Consider the following 18,653-nt stretch of genomic DNA (forward strand, 5'->3'; position numbering starts at 1 on the left):
CTTTCCTCTGGCGTGCTGTCAGTCTGGAGCTTTAACCCTCTATTGGTCCAAATTGGTGTAGCCATTGTAACCTGTACAGACAGAAGACGTAGTCAGACTGGATACATGAGATAGCCATGCTTCCACTTACACTGGTGGCATGTACACAGTGTCGGAGCCTAAAGGAAGACTTCATTATAGAAAAGAAATGGGTGAGATATTAGTCCCAGACCTGTTACCCTTTGAGCAAGTGGGGATCATCAATTATTGACAGAGCTCACAGTCAGGGTGAGGAGATGGACAGCAGGGGAGGTAGAAAATGTTCTTTATTAGTGGATAGACTAGAAAAACCTATCTGGATTAAACCTTGCCATTAGTGCAAACTGTTTAAAAAGACTGGAAGCGTATTAAAAAGAGGGTTACAGATTTTAGTGATGAGGCTTTTGTAGGTTTTCCAATAGTCAAGGACACAGTGTCAAACATGTCATTGTATCCGTGATGATGCTAAAATTCTAAACTCTATTGTGAAATTGACAAAAAGACTTGACAATCAATACCAATTTTTATACCAGAATGATACTGTCAGTCTTTTAAATAGAGAAGGATTTTCAACAAACACTTATTTCTGTGGTGATTGGTTTGATATATGTATAAGGCCATACTTTAAACTGTTCAGGAAAGGTCAAATTTTGTCTTAAAGGGCCTATAGTTTATTTCCTGTGTGTTATAATGCTGTTTCATCATCACTTGCTTAACACACAAACACTTAATATTTAGTAATTCTTACTCAAACGTGTGTGAATGAAACAAAACACAACTCCAGACAAGTTTGTGATGAGGTAATAACATTATAATAACATTAAAGCTCACAAGAGGCAAATTTTGTGTAACATAGGACCTTTAAGTGTCTATTAGTATCCGGGCATCAATACTTAACAACCCTAATTACACCACTGCAAATGTGATTTTTAGTCATGCTTGTTGCTATGATATGTGGAGAATAAGAAAGCATGATCTCATGAATCAAAACTCATGCTCACTGACAAACAGATGTGACACACTGATGGTCACAGAATCTCTCATATAAATAGATTCTTGTCAGCAAATTTAGAGTTAAAAGGTCACACTATACTTTTATTTTTAATTCATGCTATTTGCTACTCAGTATGAATTATATTGGAAGTATCTACTTCACTCATCACAGTAAAATTCTGTAGTAAGATTTCACCAATACCTCACATTATTGTCAAATGTAGGCTACATTTGTCACATAATAGTGCATTAGTAAAAGTAATCATAACATTGGGGAGTAAATAGAGAATCGATCATTTTAACAATTCTATATATGTTTTAATTAACTGTCAATATACTTTAAAGGACCCATATTGCGCTATTTTCTAAAATCTATCTTATAATTTTGTTTCCCCATCACAAACATACCTGGAGTTGTGTTTTGTTTCATTCACACAAACCCTACATATTTAGGTTCAACTCTCAAACTGAAAACACTCTGTTCCACTTTGTGATGTCATGTGGTAATACAGGAAGTACTTCACTGTGTTTTTAAACTCCATACACCTTCACCAGAATCACTTGGATGATTTCAGCTCTGGAATTGCCAATGTCTACTGAACTAAAGTTAAAATATAGTTGTTAGGATTAACCAGGATTACTCAAACATGTGTGAATAAAACAAAACACAACTTTGGGTATAATTTTTAGGTGGTAGCAGCATTATTATATGGCCTAAAGATCACAAGAATCCATTCTGTGTAATGTACAAGCTTAAATAAAGGCTGAATATCATGTCACACACTAATGCAAACTGTAAAATTATATCTATTATAGGCTTTCTTAGAATTTCTTATTACTTATCTATAACTTTCTGATACCTGTTTTGTTCATGGAAAATATGGTCAATAAGGTCGCCCTGCAAAGTCCATCTTATCTATTGGTTACTTATTAAAAGGCCCATTCACAATTCAAATTTAAATTAATATTGACTTTTCAGATTCCCAGTCATTTTACAGTAGCTAGATGAGAAGCCAGCTCATTGGCCGCTTGAAACGTCAATCAAAAAATCCCTTTGCTGTGATTGGTCTAAATCCAAAACATTGCCCCCCTTAGCCCCGCCTACACCGTGCTTGAGTCACTCCCGCGGAAGTTGTGTAGAAAGTGGACGAGATGCGAATTTACATAAAAAAATAAGGAACCATATTGCCAGTGGACTGTTGTTGCCCCTGAATGCGTTGATATTAATTTGCATACGCCTAATAATACGCGGTAAGTCGTTATTTTATAATAATGCCACATTGTCTAAGCGTTCCGGTGTTAGCTTGTTAGCGTGTTAGCTCTAGCAATTAGCAACTCACATTTACTACACTTTTATTACGGTCACGGTGGCTTTTCCCCAGAGCGCGCTTCTCTCAAACTTTTCGCACAGTTTCGAGCCACAAACAGCATCAATTTGGGCGATTTTGCTCGTCTTTAAACAATAATCCCTTCTACTTTTTAAGCAGTATGATCCCTTAGTGTTTTGTCTATACATTTTGGAGTAATAGCACGTTTTTACCTTCGTTTTTTATATAAACAAATTGTCTCACATCGACAAAACTTCGTGCGTATTGTCCTGAAGTTAGTTGAGGCTTTATACCTAGAAATCATTGCATAGATTAGTTAAGGGGTGCGGTTAATCTGTCGTGTTAGTGAAAAATACCTTCACTCTGAACCTTGCTGTCTGAACTCATATGCATCGTGCACACCTATGCATGTGTTTTCTGTGTGCAGTTTAATACACCAAAAATGCTGGAGTGCGGCATGTCAAAACGTGATAGAAAGGCTCTGCAGAAGTGCTCGGCTGTCCTCTGTAAACAGATGGTGGTGGACGAAATGCTCATTCAGTCTCTGCAGGCGGACGACATTCTCACGGAGAGTATGGCAGAAGGCGTGATGGTACGTACTCATTTGTAAACAATACAACACGCACATATATAGTCATTTGTCTTAATCCCCTCGAGTAGGGGTGTGCAAAAATATTGAAATATCGATATATCACTTTGTTTAATTTGATGATACAGTACTGATATCGTCAGCTGCTGTATCGATATATCGTCAAGAGTATTTTAAGGTATATTTTACTCAATTATTTTGTGTAAGAGCTACACTTGTGTTGACATTTTCACCACTTTGACTAGGGTTGCGCATCATTAAGAAGATGCCGATATGATTCAAACCTCGATGCATAGGCCATCATATGATACATACCTCGACACAGTGCACTTTCGATTCGATACGATATATTTCAAATCGATTCAATACAGTTCAATAAAAAAATAAAGGCTGAATGATGGTTGTGATAATAAAAGTCTTTGTTACTTCTACTACTTCTACTTCTTGTGCAAAGTGAATATTAAACACACCAATTTTAATCATCAAAATGTGAAATGTGTTGCATAAAAAAGTTTCCTTCCTCTGAACAAGCAACAAAACTGTAGCTCTCTAACAAAATAATTTAGTAAAATAAAATATACCAGAAAATACTCCTGGTGGTATATCGATACAGCAGGCCACGATATCAATACTGTATCATCACATTAAATGATAACGACTTTGTGGTTTAATAAAGACTTTTAGTATCAGAACCATGATTTAACCTTTGTTTTACACTGAATCGTATCGAATCGATATGAAATATATCCTATAGAATCATACTGAATCAAACGTGCACTATCGAAAAATGTATCGCATTGTGGCCTATGTATCAAGGTATGAATCGTATTGGCAACTTCTTCATGATACCCAGCCCTACCCTCGAGTATAACTGTCCATTTACTTAAAAATACAGTGAGTAAATGTACATGGCCAGTAGAGTCACATCACTAGAATAATTAAATAGCTCAATAATTAGATCCTATAGGTTCACAAAATAAGTAGGAGTAGTAGTATCTATTAAATTACACAGTCCATTTATGAACAATAATAACATCTTGTGGTCTACTTATGAACGGAAAGTCCTCATTATATTTCCATGCCTTCTTGTTCATCAGAGTTTTGAATACTGCTCTGTGTATTGTATTCATGGTCTTTCCTTTCTCTCCTTTTTAGGCAGAGCAAACTTCTCAGAAACGTAGTTGGCGTCTGCTGCTTCTTTTACCAAAGCGAGGACCCAAAGCTTTCAGCAGCTTCTGCTCAGCTTTGAGAGACACAGAGCAACAGCACTTATGTGACCTGCTCACACAATGTCCACAGACAGACCTGAGTGAGGCCCAAGGAGAGGTAAGGGGCAGAAAGGTCATGCAGCTATAATAAGGCCTATAAGTGTGCTGTAAGTAGGACTGTCACGATAATTACTATATCGACTTGTTGTTCAATATATGACAGATAGAACAATATATTGGGCTCAGTATTCATGTGCGCATTTTCTTTTTAATAATGGGGAGATTTTTGTTATTATGATGTAATATAATAGGATTATTGATTCATTCTGCTATTTGATTGTTGTAGCTCATGTATTTTAATGAGACGGTCTACTTAAATGTTCACTGGGATTATCCTGCTTTATTGTTATTGCGTCAGTGGCATAAAGTAGTTTCAATATTATCATTATATTATCTCTGTAGCTTTATATCGTGGTGCAAAATGTGTTATTGTGACAACCCTAACTGAAAGAAAAAAATGACAGACCAGAAGAAAAGTTTCTTTTCATATTATTTCATTCACTTTGTATGTTTTTAGAGCCCAGTGCACTCCTCTCTTCCCCTCCCCACACCAGAGGTCATTCCAGCCAAGAGAGCTCGAACACTTGGTGAGTCGGACGAGCTTAAGTCAATACTAAACATCCTTTGTCTTTGTACCCTGTTGTTTTCTTGTTTTGTTTCCATGGTTACACCTAATGTTTAAAATCTCAACTATTTTGGACCCCTGTTTATCTAATTCCAGTATTTCAAATATATTTTGGAACATAACTAGCTAGTATTCAGAATTTACAGACATTTTTTGTCTATTATTGTCATTTAAAGTATAAATAGAAAAGGTGGTTTGAAAACTCTAGCTGTTACTAGAGTGGAGCGTGCCACTCCCTAATAGTGACAAACTCATTATGCTGGCAGTGTAAAGATATCACCAGTTATCACACTACTGTTAGAACACTTAACAATCACTGTTAAAGCCCCTGTGCCCATTTCTCCCATTCTGAAAAAGTGCTAGATGGTAGATAAATAGGATTTAAACTATTAGCTGTCATGACTGCTAACTCTGCACATTGCAATTCTTTAAGTGTGTGGATTTTTGTGTAGATGTTATAACTTTCAGAGGGAGCAACATACCTCCCTTTTTTCGTACACTGTGGGCTGTTAATCATAGACAAACATCCAAGTTTACTATACAGTTCATAAACTCCAGCCAAAGGCACTTTCACAGATTAAAATGTTAGGTAAAGGCCTTTAAATATAATGCAGTTATGTAAAGAATGTGTGTAATGTTCTTGCAGAGTCCATGGAAGTTAGCCTGGATACAGACAGTCCAATCACCACTCCGGTCTACCCATGTACTCATGAGTTCTACCTTTCACACTGTCAACAGGTAAAGTTTATATTTAATCTATTTGAATAAAGGGACTGTATGCATAAAGGATACATACAAGTTTTTCTCATTCTCACTGTATGGACATGTAAAAGCTCAGAACTTCCGGAATTCACTCACAGAGCTGCAAAGACTGCACTAGCACTGGTTAATGATCATCTGTAAGTGCTGAAGGTTAGGTAGTTAGATCAGAAAGAGGCATTTTAGGTTTATTTATTTCCCAATTGTTGGAACTGGCAACCCAAAAGAAAAACTCACATGTCTCATGTGTCCAGTGTCTTGAGAACCAAAACACCAAATTATAGCATAAACAACTTGGCCATCATGCCCAATGTTTTTGTAAATAAGAATAAATCAGATTTACAGTTGTTATAAGAAAGAACTATATTTGATTAGAGCATATTTATCATGTAGGAAATTTAAAATCTAATTCTTACATATGATTCCTTTAAAACTACCAGTTGCATTAACATAATTTTTCTATTGTTTGTGCTCCTTTTGTATTTGACAGTCTTATAAAATGACCTCCTCTCCTCGTGGCCTGGCCTTGGTCATCAGTAATGTGGCGTTTGACCCTCACGCCGCTCCAGACCTCGATCTTAGAAAAGGGGGTGAGGTGGACGATGAGGTGCTCAGGAAAGTCTTCACTGAACTGGATTACATAGTCACAGTGCAGAGAAACCTCACTGCTCAGGTAACTATGTGATGTGAAATATTTGGAGAATGCTTTTTATTTTTTTGAGCCGTTGATTGTAAAAGTGCTAGAAAAGCTTGAAAATCTTGAATGTGACATGACTGAGGTCGGTAATGGCTAGGGATGTCAAGATTATTCAGTTAATCGATAATTGTGAGTGTACAGGTCACAGGATAATAAAAAGAACTAAAAAATAATAATATTACTGTGACATCCCCAAGTAGTGGCTATTGGACATTTCAGATTTTGTGTGATGAACGCATTAAGTTTTAGTGAAAGTTGTAAGGAATTCATTTAAGTCGCAAATATTTAGTCCATTACAAGTTGGACAGGGCAGTATTACAACGATGCCCAGTTATAGCGGTTCTTCAGAACAGAATAAAATTATCATCAAGTTAGGATAAAATATGACTAAATGTGTTGTGGTGATGCAGTATTGTCTTTGGGATTATCATAATGTATTTGATTTAAATTCTTAATTGTAGTCTCTGTCAAATCTATGTAGCCTCACAGCAAGAAGGTTCTGGGTTCGATCCCCGGGTCGCCCGGGCCTTTATGTGTGGAGTTTGCATGTTTTGTCCCCATTTCTGGATGGGTTTCCTCCGGGTGCTCCGGTTTCCCCCATCAACCCAAAACATGATACATAGGTCTCCATAAACAGTTGATAGTCAAGGTCAGTTAAATACAATCAATTCAATCATTGTGTCCTTAGGCAAGACACTTCGCCCACATTGCCTAGTATGAAAGTGGTGTGAGTGTGTGAGTGGTGGTGGTCGGAGGGACCGATGGCGCCGAGTGCATGGGAGCCGCGCTTCTGTCAGTGTGCCCCAGGGCAGCTGTGGCTACAATAGTAGCTTACCATCACTAGGGTATAGAGTGAATGAATAATGCTGTATGAATGAATACTGAATAATGCTCTGTAAAACGTCTTTGGGGACAGAAAATGTCTGTGAAAGCGCTATATAAATAAAAGACTTACTTACTTACTTACCATGAACCTGACATGGAGCATGAAGGTGTTGGTGTGTTTCCAGGACATGAGGCTGTGCATAGAGAGCTTCTCCAGGCGCCCGGAGCACAGGACAGTGGACAGCTGTGTGGTGTGTCTGCTCTCTCACGGAGTGGAGGGGGCTGTGTACGGCACCGACGGACAACTACTGCAGGTGGTTAAACAATATTGATAACGTGTATATGCATGCTAAGTGTTTATTGGGATACAATGGCTGTGACGGCCGACCTGATGAGTTACCCAACGCAGGGGCCAATGGGGGGGCTCCTGAGGCCAGGCTGTTCAGACCGCCCGACTAGGCTATCCAGTAGGCATGGCGACTACCTAATGTGGCGCCACCTGGGTACAGCAGGGTCGGCCGAAGCCTCTCTACGATTACACCGAGGCATCTTGATAAACATGACGACATCACATAGAATCACACATTCTGCCGAGTCATGGCACTAAGCAGGGTCAGCTGTGACATTTAGAACACTTTATTTAAAACACATCAACACTGACCATAACGCAATGTCATAATAATGACTAGGCCATCTATGGAGCACTGGAGCATCGTTAGTGCTCCATAGATGGCCTAGTCGTTATTGTAAATGATCCAGTTCAGCATGGTTTCAGCCTTTTGGATTCTTATTAAAATAACAAGCTATTACAACTGAATATAGAAAATAATTTGTCACGACTTAACTTTATCATGTCATGTTTTTATTTCAGCTTGACTGGGTGTTTGGGTCCTTCGACAATGCACACTGCCCGTTACTACAAAATAAACCAAAGATGTTTTTTATTCAGGCATGCAGAGGAGGTAAGCCCTTTTTAATTTGTTTGCCACAAGCCCAATGACCCAAGCACAAAATAGAGAACTCAAAAGTGACAAATGTTATGTTTTGCAGAGGACATGGACTGTGGTGTGGAGCAGATCGATGGGCCTACGAGGACTTGTTCACCGAGCTGTGAACAGGTGGATGCTGGGAGGGAGGGCCAGAGCGACACAAGCCTCAGACAGATAGCGGACATGGGGAGGCCCAGGATCAAACTGCCCCAGCGGTCTGACATGATCTGTGGCTTTGCTTCTCTCAAAGGTCAGAACATTTGTAAGTTTTTTATTTTATCATTTTCTCCAAACATAGTCCTTCATCACATAAATGTTTATTTTCTTAATGAAAATCTATACTCCTAAACCTAAATGTAAACTGCTTTTCAAATTAACTTAAGTTTTATCAAAAAGCAGAACTAAAAAAAATTAAAAGGAGACATATTTTGTAAAATTGACTTTTATGAGCTTTTAACCATGTTAGAACCTTCATCACAAACTCACTCAAAGTAGTGTATTTCAAGTGATTCATGCACGATCTTACATTGTCCTGGATTTGAGGCTGGAGTGTGCAGAAAATTCCTGACACCTACCCCTTATCTCTGTGATTTTGAACATTGAAGTTAATGGACCTACTTTTATCATTAAGCCTCTTTCACCAATATTGCGGTTTACAATCAGTTCTACCTATGTTATCATTTAATATTAAATATCCCAAAGCATAACATTTCTTCTTTAAGTTATAAAAGCCATTTAAACTGACGCTCTTTATTGTGTTACTGGTGAAGGCACTGCTGCGATGCGAAACACAAAAAGAGGATCTTGGTTCATCCAAGACCTGAACACGGTGCTCCGTCTGAAGGCCAAAGACACACACCTTGCTGATATGCTCGTGCAGGTAACACAGCTACTACAATAATATATTTGTCTTGTGTCTGTACTTATTAACAATTTATTTCTACCTTTAAAATAAATGCCAGCCCTAACACATTTCTCCTGTGAGAAATCTAATCTAAGTTAGGTCAGCTTTTATTGTTCCTGCTGCTGGGACAACCTGTCAGGAGCAGTTGGCCCCACAGTGTAGCTCCAGGAGATATTGTAATGCCATGTCAATTTTTTCTATTAATATAATTGTACTCTACATAACTATTTTTATAGGTCTGTGAATACTTTGTTGTGGAGCACACTAAAACTAGTATTATAACCAGTAGAGTGACCATGTTTACCATCTGTTCAGGGACTGCAAATGGTAAACAGCCTCTCTGGCTAATTCTAGTACATTTACTTAGACAGACTTCAACTTTATTTGATCCACAAGGGAAATTATTTGGACACAGTCACACACACATCACAATATATTATAATAAAAGAGTAAAAGTTATAAATTGTAATAAAATAAGTATAACAGTAGCACAAAAGATAGCAAGAGACTAGTGTCAAATAAGGCATAATTATATAAACGTATATGTACAAGTCAGAATAAAATAAAAAATAAGTAATAAAAATTCTTGGCTATATGCTAGAGGTCATAAGGAAAACAGTGCAAAAATGATATGATTTTAAAGAAATGTTGATTAACGTACTCTGTCCCTGTGAAATAAACCAAATAAATAAATTCAAGTATAAATAGAATTTCTGTTGATTCTGATTTCTCTTTTCTGCTCATAGGTGAACAGGAGAATCAAAGAGAGAGAGGGACATGCTCCTGGCACTGCCCACCACCGCTGTAAAGAGATGTCAGAGTTCACCAGCTCGCTCTGCAAAGACTTCTTCTTCTTCCCCAAACACGAGGCCCATCACTAACATGTGCAACACTCAGACTAGAGCTGAGAATAGTAACTCCATCAGTCACTATGTTTACATGCACAGGGAAATCAGAGTACGCTCTTGATCCAATTTCCATCTCATTTTGCCAAAGAAGACAAATTTAGCATTAGCACTAAAACTTTGTAGCTCTAATGGCTAAGAAAAGCTGTTAACATACTGTACATGATCACACTTTTGCAAATGAAGTGCTCAACTGCAAAAAGATCTTTGTTTTGAATAATTGTTAAGTATTTATATTCTATAGTACAGATGTGCATTTTATCATTTTGCTTTTGAAAATATTACTACACAAAGAGTAAGCTACAAGCCTCAGATTACTTTTTAAAATGGCACTTATCCGTTTTTTAATAAATGAACTTTCCACAGATAGTTTTTACTTTCCCTTTTAAGGTAGTGGACCAAAACACTGAAACAGCACTAGGGAGTCCATCGCAACTGCTAATCAAAAATTATTTAATATTAATATTTACCAGACTTTTTCTGGCCCCATGCAGTTGAATGCTTCTCCTAGCATAGTGAGAGTACAATCGGCGTACTCCAGATGTATTTATGTGATTTGGGAAATTCAAATCGTGCATTTTAAAAATCCTGATGAAGCCAGAAGTTTAGCTTCCCTGATGTGCATGTGAACATAGTGCATTTTTGACCACTGCCGCACACTCACATTCCTTTTACAACTTTAGCTATTTTTATTAATTTGTTTTATTTCTCAAACTATGAACTCAGAAATGCTTGTACGTGGACACTGTATGCACATAGGTTTGTACCAGTTAAAGCTTTAGATACTTTTTTAGTTGTTTACTTCATCAAACTGGTGGTATTTTTAAAAAAAACAATTTTTCACTCAGAAATGTATTTTGTACGCAGATTTATTTTTCTGTCCCTTATTTTTTTATAAATATTTGTTTGTATTGTTGACAATGTTTTATTACAGTGACCAATAGGTGGCAGCAAATACATGTTGAGATAATTGCATTTCATCATACACTTGTTTTTTAATCAATATTGTTATATTTTCATACGTAGTTTCATAATAGTGTTTGTTGCTGTATGTTTATTTATGTAACCACCTGCTCTGCACTGGGATATAGTAACCCACCCACAGAGTAGCTAAGAGCCAGCGCTTGTACACTTTTCATGTTTGTCTGTCTATTTTAATCTCTGCTTTTGTTAAATCAATATTATTATAATTCATGACACCCACTAGCTTTCTTTGTATCAGCTGTGTTACAGAATAGCCTTCGTGCTAGTTGGTTAACAGGGGAATATGGTGCTACTTTGGAGGTCGTTGGCAGGCATGAACTTTGAACTATAGCAATCTCTCACCTCTTATGGTGTTTCTACCATTGGGGCGCTGCTGTAAGTGGAGCTTTCTTACTGTATTACTCCCACTGTCTTCCAATAGAAAATCTAAATGCGGGTTTCTACAGTGACTGGAGCCAAGAGTGACCTGACCATGACATTATAACCAGTGGGCTGCTTTCTATGTGTTGCTTTGACCACATCATGTACAGTTTGATGGCATTCCCTCAAATCATGTTTTTCTACAGTGTTTAATGCAAGGAAAATGGTCCGAGCTGTATTATTATGATCTTTACCCTATCTTTATATCAGGTGTTTAAATTAATGTTGCCATTGAAGGTACTGTTACCATCACATTAAATATACTTCAAATGAAGTAGTATTATTAGGTTCACATTTAAAGACATGTATTTGCTGGCAAGCAACAACATTGTATGTTTATCGAGAGGTAAAATAAGATATTTGTTTATAATGACTGCCAAATATTGTATACAATAAACCATGGCTGAAATGGACCAAGCTAAGATTTGTATTGAATATTTTTCTTGTTTACAGGTTGCCACTGCTGTAAATTACAAGCTTCATTTGGCTTTATTTCACAACAGAAGCAAAAAAGTTTGCTTTTAAAGAAATTGTGAATACATTGGGAAGTCAGTTTGTGAATACATTGACATGTCCCTAAATAAAATATTTAAAGAACATATGCCGTTTATGTATTCAAAATGACTAAAAGAGGTACTAATCGCTGTCCAAGATTTGTCATATGCTCCCAGATTTGGGGCAAAAGACAGATTTCCGTATTGAAATATCTAGATTCTAGAAGGTAATTTCACAAACGTCTAACCTGATCATTTCTCTTGTTGACTAGAACCTAGAACTATACTCTTGCAAAAATGTGCTCATGTGTTCATTTTAGCTGACCCCATCTATATGAAATATTATTGGTCTTTATTGTTTCATCTGAAACAGCAGTTCTGCACAGTAAATAGTCACTTATATTCTTAGTTGAGATGTTCATTAATTCATTTGCAGAAATATCCCCTTTGTTTAATTTCCCTTCTTGTGTTTGTGTTCAGATGTTCTAATCGTGTTTTTCACAGGTTTAGCAAACTCCTTTAACTCATCCTCTCCTCTGCTCAGGTCTCCGTGCTGCCTCTTGGATACCACTCTGTATCTGGCACACCGGTCGTGCCCGATGATAATGGTCGCAGTGTATCAGATAGGACCGAGCCAGCAGCTGTCCTCAGTCATTCTGCCCTGACTCACATAGACATACACACACACACACACGCACACACACACGCACACAGAGTAACACGTTGGTTTGTCACTGGCCTCTGCTGCGCAGAGAGATTAAGCTGTTATGTGCTGGCGTGTGGACCACAAAGCAGGGAGGAGTTATGGGGCTCTGAGCGGCTCTGTGTGGTTGACATAATAGTGGCCCATATCATTCGCGTGTCAAAGCTATCAAATTATTTAACAACTATTTGTCTTAGGTTTGCATAGAAATAAATAAGAAACATAATCAAGCACCTATAATCACACTGTCACTCATGTTGACATGTTATAATATCTTCCATTACACAGAAAACTAATAAATTTTGGGTGAGAGACATTAATGAATCAGAAGGTCGAGAAACTTAAATTATTTAATCAAGTTAAATTGAAATATTTCTTAAATATGAATTCAGCCATCCCTTCTTGCTTTAGGGTCACAGTGTGTAACTTTTTGCAAAAACATTTTTTGTTGGCATTTTTTATTTTTTACTTTGGTTGTGTTTGTTGCAATCTTCAAAAGTATAGCATGAGAATGTTCCAAAGTATAGTTTTAACTTTCTATTTTTGTAGAATCATGCAGGTGATGTGCCACCTGCAGAAAGTTACATTTAAGTCTGCCATATTAAAGGATAGTTTAATGATGTCATGATGGTTTAGGAATTATACTATAGAAAAAAGGTTTGGAAATGTGAGTTTTATTAGTCTTTTTGTGTGTTTACTGACTTCATCTGCAAAGCCACAAACTATAAAACCAAATGAATCTACAACTAATATACCGTAGTTCATTCAGAAATAGTTTTGAATCAAATCTAAAACCTAAATGTTCTGACACTGCAAGACTTTACAGCCCTAGTGTCCATTCTGGAGATGACACTTTGTGGTCTTGGGAGCGGACCACGGCAGCATGTGATCTGAGTGGGGATTGCCTTGCATCATTGGGTGATTAGGTGCGAGCTGTCAAGGGGGTGTCGTGTGCACCTTCCTTGCTCACGTTGCATGGGACAGCCCTATGGGGGGTGCCCTTCCAACCCCCCCACCTTACCCCTCTCACCCTAGTGTCCAAACAGAACAGCAGACCCGCACACACTGGTCTAATGGGCGGCTGGCAAGCTGGGTGCTGCTAGGGGCAACAACTCTTGTGTGTGTATGTTATTAGGTGTCTGCAGTTCTAATAAAGGAAAGCATTGCGCCCTTCACTGCCACATCAGATGGCTTTGCTGTGTTGTGCTGTCTAGTAGACCACTGTGTCTATAGGTGCTTCAACTTCTGGATAATCTGGACAAATATGCAAAAATCATCAACTATCTTTCTTCTCAGCTCTGTGTCTTCAAGAATACTTCCGTGAGGTCAACTTGTTGCTGGCGTTGTTTGTTTGACCTGGTGTTAAGCATATGCAAGAGGGAGTTGGTGCATATGGTTTTCCTCACACCACTGGAAATGCTGGGGTGTCCGGCGAAGTTATTTTTGGATCAGTGACAGCGTGTCAATGGCTGCAGATGCATCGCAAAGGAAGGCTCTGAGATACCAACAGACCCTGGTAGGTCTTTCCCGATCTTGCTTTTCCTGTGTGTCCGAAAATGTGCTCCGTTTACCGTCACATGACTCCTCAAAACGCCCAGTCTTTAAATTTTGCAAAGTTCTCCCAACCATCTTTCGTAACTATTCATGCTAACTTCTCACTCTAATTCTAATTGATTACTTTTCATTCAATTGAAAATCTATTTAAGTCCTTTATAGTTCTAATCTAATGTGGTGCAGAAGAAGCATTACGCACCTTTTCTGGTTGAAGGCCCACCACCTCCTTGTCTCCATTGAGATGTTATTGCTTTGCCTGGAATGTTTCACACTTTGGCTTTATACTATCTCTATGAAGACAAGCAGGGATGTGACCAGGCCAAATTACAGGTCAGAGGCGCCCCTGCTGACGTAAGAATGCATGTTTTTCCACGTTTTTTTTAGCAACTAAAAATCTGCATCAAACAAATCAAGATGAGTTTAATGTCAGACTGTGGAACATTCCAGACAAAGCAATAACAACATCATAGAAACAAGCAGGGGGCAGAACCCTCACCAGAAAAGTTACATTTAATTTAAATTTTTACATTTAATTAAGTTAAAGTTACCAGAAAAGTTACACCTTTACTTATTCCTTTTAGAAACTGTATTAGCTTTCAGAAATGCACATTAAGATCAACATTTGTCATTGCCTTTGCATTTTATCCTATGGAAAGTTGGGCTATACTTGTATGACATAGCGCTGAGCCCTGTAAAGTGGTTTCTGTTTGTGTGTATTGGTGAATGATATAAATACCTACAGTATATAGAGGAAACCTGAGCAGACAGGTTAGAGGTTGTGATGAAGTCATGTCACTGTATCCCCGGCTTCATCTGGTTAAATGATAAACTGAGACTAAATGTTCAGTGCAGCGGGTGCAGAGTTTGGTTTCTAAGACTGCAGATCAGTACTATTAAGATTTTCATTCAGTTACGAAGTCTACAAAATACAACCAAACCACTAAAGAGAGGCTGGAAATGGCTTTAAGTCAAAATGAACTTAGCTGGTTTAGAACAACTCTTTTCATGCTTTAGGGCTGGTTTAGACCTGTTTTAGATTTGGTGGTAGGAGTGAATGATATTGATAAGAATGATAAGATTTATTTTTTCTCTAAATGAATGAATACAATATAGATATGTTTACTGCCATACTCCATTTCCATGGACAAAAGCAGGTGGTGTACTCGCTTCTAGAAAAGTAATATTGCAGGCTGCGTATTTAATATAGATGTACTATATGGTAATGATATTCAGTGTTGACATTATCTTGTTGTAGACAATATCCATCCATTTTAGAGGGATGAGAAATTAGCACCATTGTCATAGCAATTAACCAAAAAGATTAACAATTCAGCACAAAATATTATATCTTGTGAACAGTAAAATGTCCTCAAAATGTCACCTATAAACAGGAAGTCAAACTCCAAATATCACCCACTCTGTTTGGTGATACTCAGGAACTTACCGTCTTTTCTTTGATGTAACTTAAAAGGTTTGAAAAACGACTCATCTTTGGTGGTTTTCTAGGCTGTGATGATCTCATGCTACCAGATGGTAGGCAAGAGCCAGATTTCCCTATTGATTGCATTATAATTGTAAATTGTAAAGATTTTAAGAATATTAATTGTAGCTTCCAACATGCGTATTCAATATGTGATGCCATTTGTAACACGGCATTAGTGTCAGAATCCTATAGTCTTATCCTGTGGAATACAAGACAAGTCCATGCCTTGACCCAGCACAGACCTCTAACAGAAGATACGTTTGATATAAATATGAAATGTGATGAATCCAGATTTCTGCAGGCTTAATGTATCAGTAACATATCAAGCCTCTCTTACGTGTAAAAGCTGTGATGGTCCGTGTTTGCCTGTGAGTGGAAATCAGAGCCTCAGAGGATTTAAGTTTATGTGGAGCTGTGAATAGATCCTGTAATATAATTTATTTACTACTCAGTAACATCAGTGGTTATGTTATTAAGTAAATTAGTAAGATGCATGATGCGTGAAGTTGGCTCAGCTTTTTTCAAGCATTTGAAAGATTCAGGTTATTTCTTGTTTATATATTTATTGACATTAACGTTTTTTAACTAGTCGGCCACTTTAAGCGCTCTTTTTAGAAGTTAATAGTTTCATTGCTTATTATTCTCCATATAAGAATATACTGACATATCAGAAGGAGACATTTTAAAGCGTTTTTAATTTGTTAAAGCTTTATAAACTAGAAAAGTAGTGTATTATCATGACAAGATTAAGAAGACTAAAACTCAAGTGGCCTAAGTGGTACTAAATGTAATCTTATTATTATTAAATAAATGTGATTATATATAGTGCTACTTTCATGATTTCATTATATTCAGATTGCAGTGATTTTAAATGTGAGCAGCACTTCAGCCCACCTTGTTATTTTAAACCACTTAACACATTTTAATTGGATTTGGAGGAGGTTCACTAACACGTATGAAAATGTCTTGTTTCCCTGTAGACTCTCGGGCTGCAGACATCTCTGACCTGCTAATGGCCAAAATGAATGTTGGTGGGTTTGTAAACCTGTGTTAATTACTTCCAAGTCACACCCTGTCTCTTGACCTTTGACCTTAGTGAGGAGGAAGCAGCCTCGGTGGGCTCTACTCTGACAGACACACTTCGGTAGAGTGGCCACGCACAGCTGTCGACTTCGATGGTTTAATCAAAAAGGAGCTGCCCATAATGTTTTAGGTCAATGAACACTTCGGCCTGCCAACGGTCCTGGACAACTAGTGATTTTATTTTATTTTTGTGCTGCTCGTAGTAGTAATAATAACAGTGTAGGAGCAGTTAGGGGTGTGCAAAAATATCGTAATATCGATATATCATGTGATACAGTATTGATATCGTGGGCTGCTGTATCGTTATATTGCCAAGAGTATTTTTTGGTATATTTTACTAAATTATTTTGTTACAAGGCTAGTTTTGTTGCTTGTTCAGAGGAAGGAAACTTGTTTATGTGACACATTTGACATTTTTGCTGTTTTGATTATTAAAATGTTTGTGTTTCATATTCTCTTTTCACAAGAAGTGGTTTAAAAAACACTATTAGTATCACAGCCATAATTTAGCCATTATTTTTATTGAACCATATCTAATTTGAAATATATCATATCGAACCGAAAGTGCACTGTGTCACGACCCATATCGTATCGTGGCCTATGTATCAAGGTATGCATCATATCGGCAACTTCTTAATGATACCCAGTAAGGATGTAACAATAACCGAAATACCGAGATATCGTGTCATCAAAGTTCTCACAATAATATTGTGGATCACACACAATATATCGAATTACAAGTCTCTTTGCACTTTAAAGTCTCAGTTCTTTGGATTAAGTCTTGTCAAGGCATTTTAAGAGGAAAAAGTTGCATATTAACAGTTTTGTAAGCCTCCACAAAATATCGTAATAAATATCATACCGAGAGATTTGGATATTGTCACATCCCTAATCATGAGCCTCCCCACCATATCGTGAGCTTTCCCACGATATCGCAATAAATATTGTACCCTGACGTGAGAGTTGGATATCGTTACACCCCTAATACCAAGCCTTAGTAGCAGTAGTAATAATAACAAACTGACTAGACCTTGTTAGACAAACGCTGTGGTGGTTCAGTGGCTCTTAGATTGATGAGCTCTTGTTGAAATCTTTTTAACTATGGAACACTTTAATGGATGATGGAGAAACTACACCACCTTTAAACAATTTATTTAAAAAAGGTTATTGTTATACTTACACTACCAGTTGGACACACCCTGTCATTCATTGTTTTTTCTTCTTTATTTTTACTACTTTCTACATTTGATATACATACAGAAGACCTCAAATACATGATGTAAGATGTCTGGAATTATGTAGCAAAGAAAAACAGTGAAATAACTCAAATCCTTAAAGTAGACACCCTCAAACTTCTGACTGGTAGTGTAGAAAATTCCAAAATATTCTTAAAGACAAGACAAAGGTGAATGACATTGTTTAGCCTGCCACATGCAACAGAAAAATGCTCAGTGGTCATCTGTCCACAGTGTCCAGATCACTGTTGAAACCTAAAGACGCCTGGATGAGTGAGGGATTACACTGTATCAGGTGTAAGTGTTGATAATATGTGATAACTCCAGAAATCAGGTAACAGTCAGATTTTCAGTGTGCATTTGAGCAGTGTTGATATTGTTTTGTTGTCCTGATCCAGCCGGTCCCACGTTACAATGATGTGATGGATGTGGTGGAAAAGTGTGATTGCGCAAGGAGATGATTTTTGATCTCCAAGAATGTCAACAGCAGTGAAACTGATCTCAGAAGTCTCCAATGTTACAGGGCACTAAAAGGGAGAGCATTACCTGCCAAATGTTTGCAGACAGGAATGACGGGGACGTAGACGATTAAGCCATTAAACTCCATCTGATAGTGCAGTCACTTGATGTGGCTTTCTAATTACAGTTTGGACCCCGTGTAGTAATTAAGCTATTAGCGGTTACATCAATAGTAACAAGCCGAGCACTGTGTTAGTGGACTGAGAGAGGGTCGATAATTTGTTTTTGCCAAAATGTTGAGCTGATTTTGAGCAAAAACATTACAATTTTAGGTTTGT

The 18,653-nt window shown here is 37.5% G+C and overlaps 2 protein-coding genes across 4 annotated transcripts in view; both read left to right on the forward strand.

The window, feature by feature from the left end:
* The first annotated feature begins 35 nt into the window (after positions 1-35).
* Positions 36-11,721, forward strand: casp2 (caspase 2, apoptosis-related cysteine peptidase). Of its 3 annotated transcripts, none has more exons than XM_055163628.1 (11): positions 36-191; positions 2,767-2,931; positions 4,084-4,254; positions 4,714-4,783; positions 5,468-5,559; positions 6,071-6,253; positions 7,288-7,416; positions 7,974-8,064; positions 8,153-8,353; positions 8,862-8,971; positions 9,742-11,721. In XM_055163628.1, the coding sequence occupies exons 1-11, from the start codon at positions 117-119 to the stop codon at positions 9,874-9,876; spliced, it is 1,422 nt and encodes a 473-aa protein (XP_055019603.1). In that variant the 5' UTR covers positions 36-116; the 3' UTR covers positions 9,877-11,721. The 3 variants fall into 3 exon arrangements, with proteins under 3 accessions (XP_055019603.1, XP_020783687.2, XP_020783686.2); XM_020928028.2 differs by having other exon boundaries at positions 37-191; positions 8,153-8,341; XM_020928027.2 differs by lacking the exon at positions 36-191 and adding an exon at positions 2,109-2,262.
* Positions 11,722-11,924: 203 nt separating this feature from the next.
* The window catches only part of clcn1b (chloride channel, voltage-sensitive 1b), a 42,207-nt gene continuing 35,478 nt past the window's right edge, over positions 11,925-18,653 (forward strand). Inside the window, exons 1-3 of the mRNA XM_055163906.1 lie at positions 11,925-11,937; positions 12,279-12,342; positions 13,939-14,017. Coding sequence (XP_055019881.1) covers positions 11,925-11,937; positions 12,279-12,342; positions 13,939-14,017 — 156 coding nt within the window. The remainder of the gene's footprint in view (positions 11,938-12,278; positions 12,343-13,938; positions 14,018-18,653) is intronic.

The sequence above is a fragment of the Boleophthalmus pectinirostris genome, unplaced genomic scaffold (genome assembly GCF_026225935.1).
Source record: "Boleophthalmus pectinirostris isolate CB_2022bp ecotype Guang Dong unplaced genomic scaffold, ASM2622593v1 HiC_scaffold_6, whole genome shotgun sequence".
Taxonomy (NCBI): domain Eukaryota; kingdom Metazoa; phylum Chordata; class Actinopteri; order Gobiiformes; family Gobiidae; genus Boleophthalmus; species Boleophthalmus pectinirostris.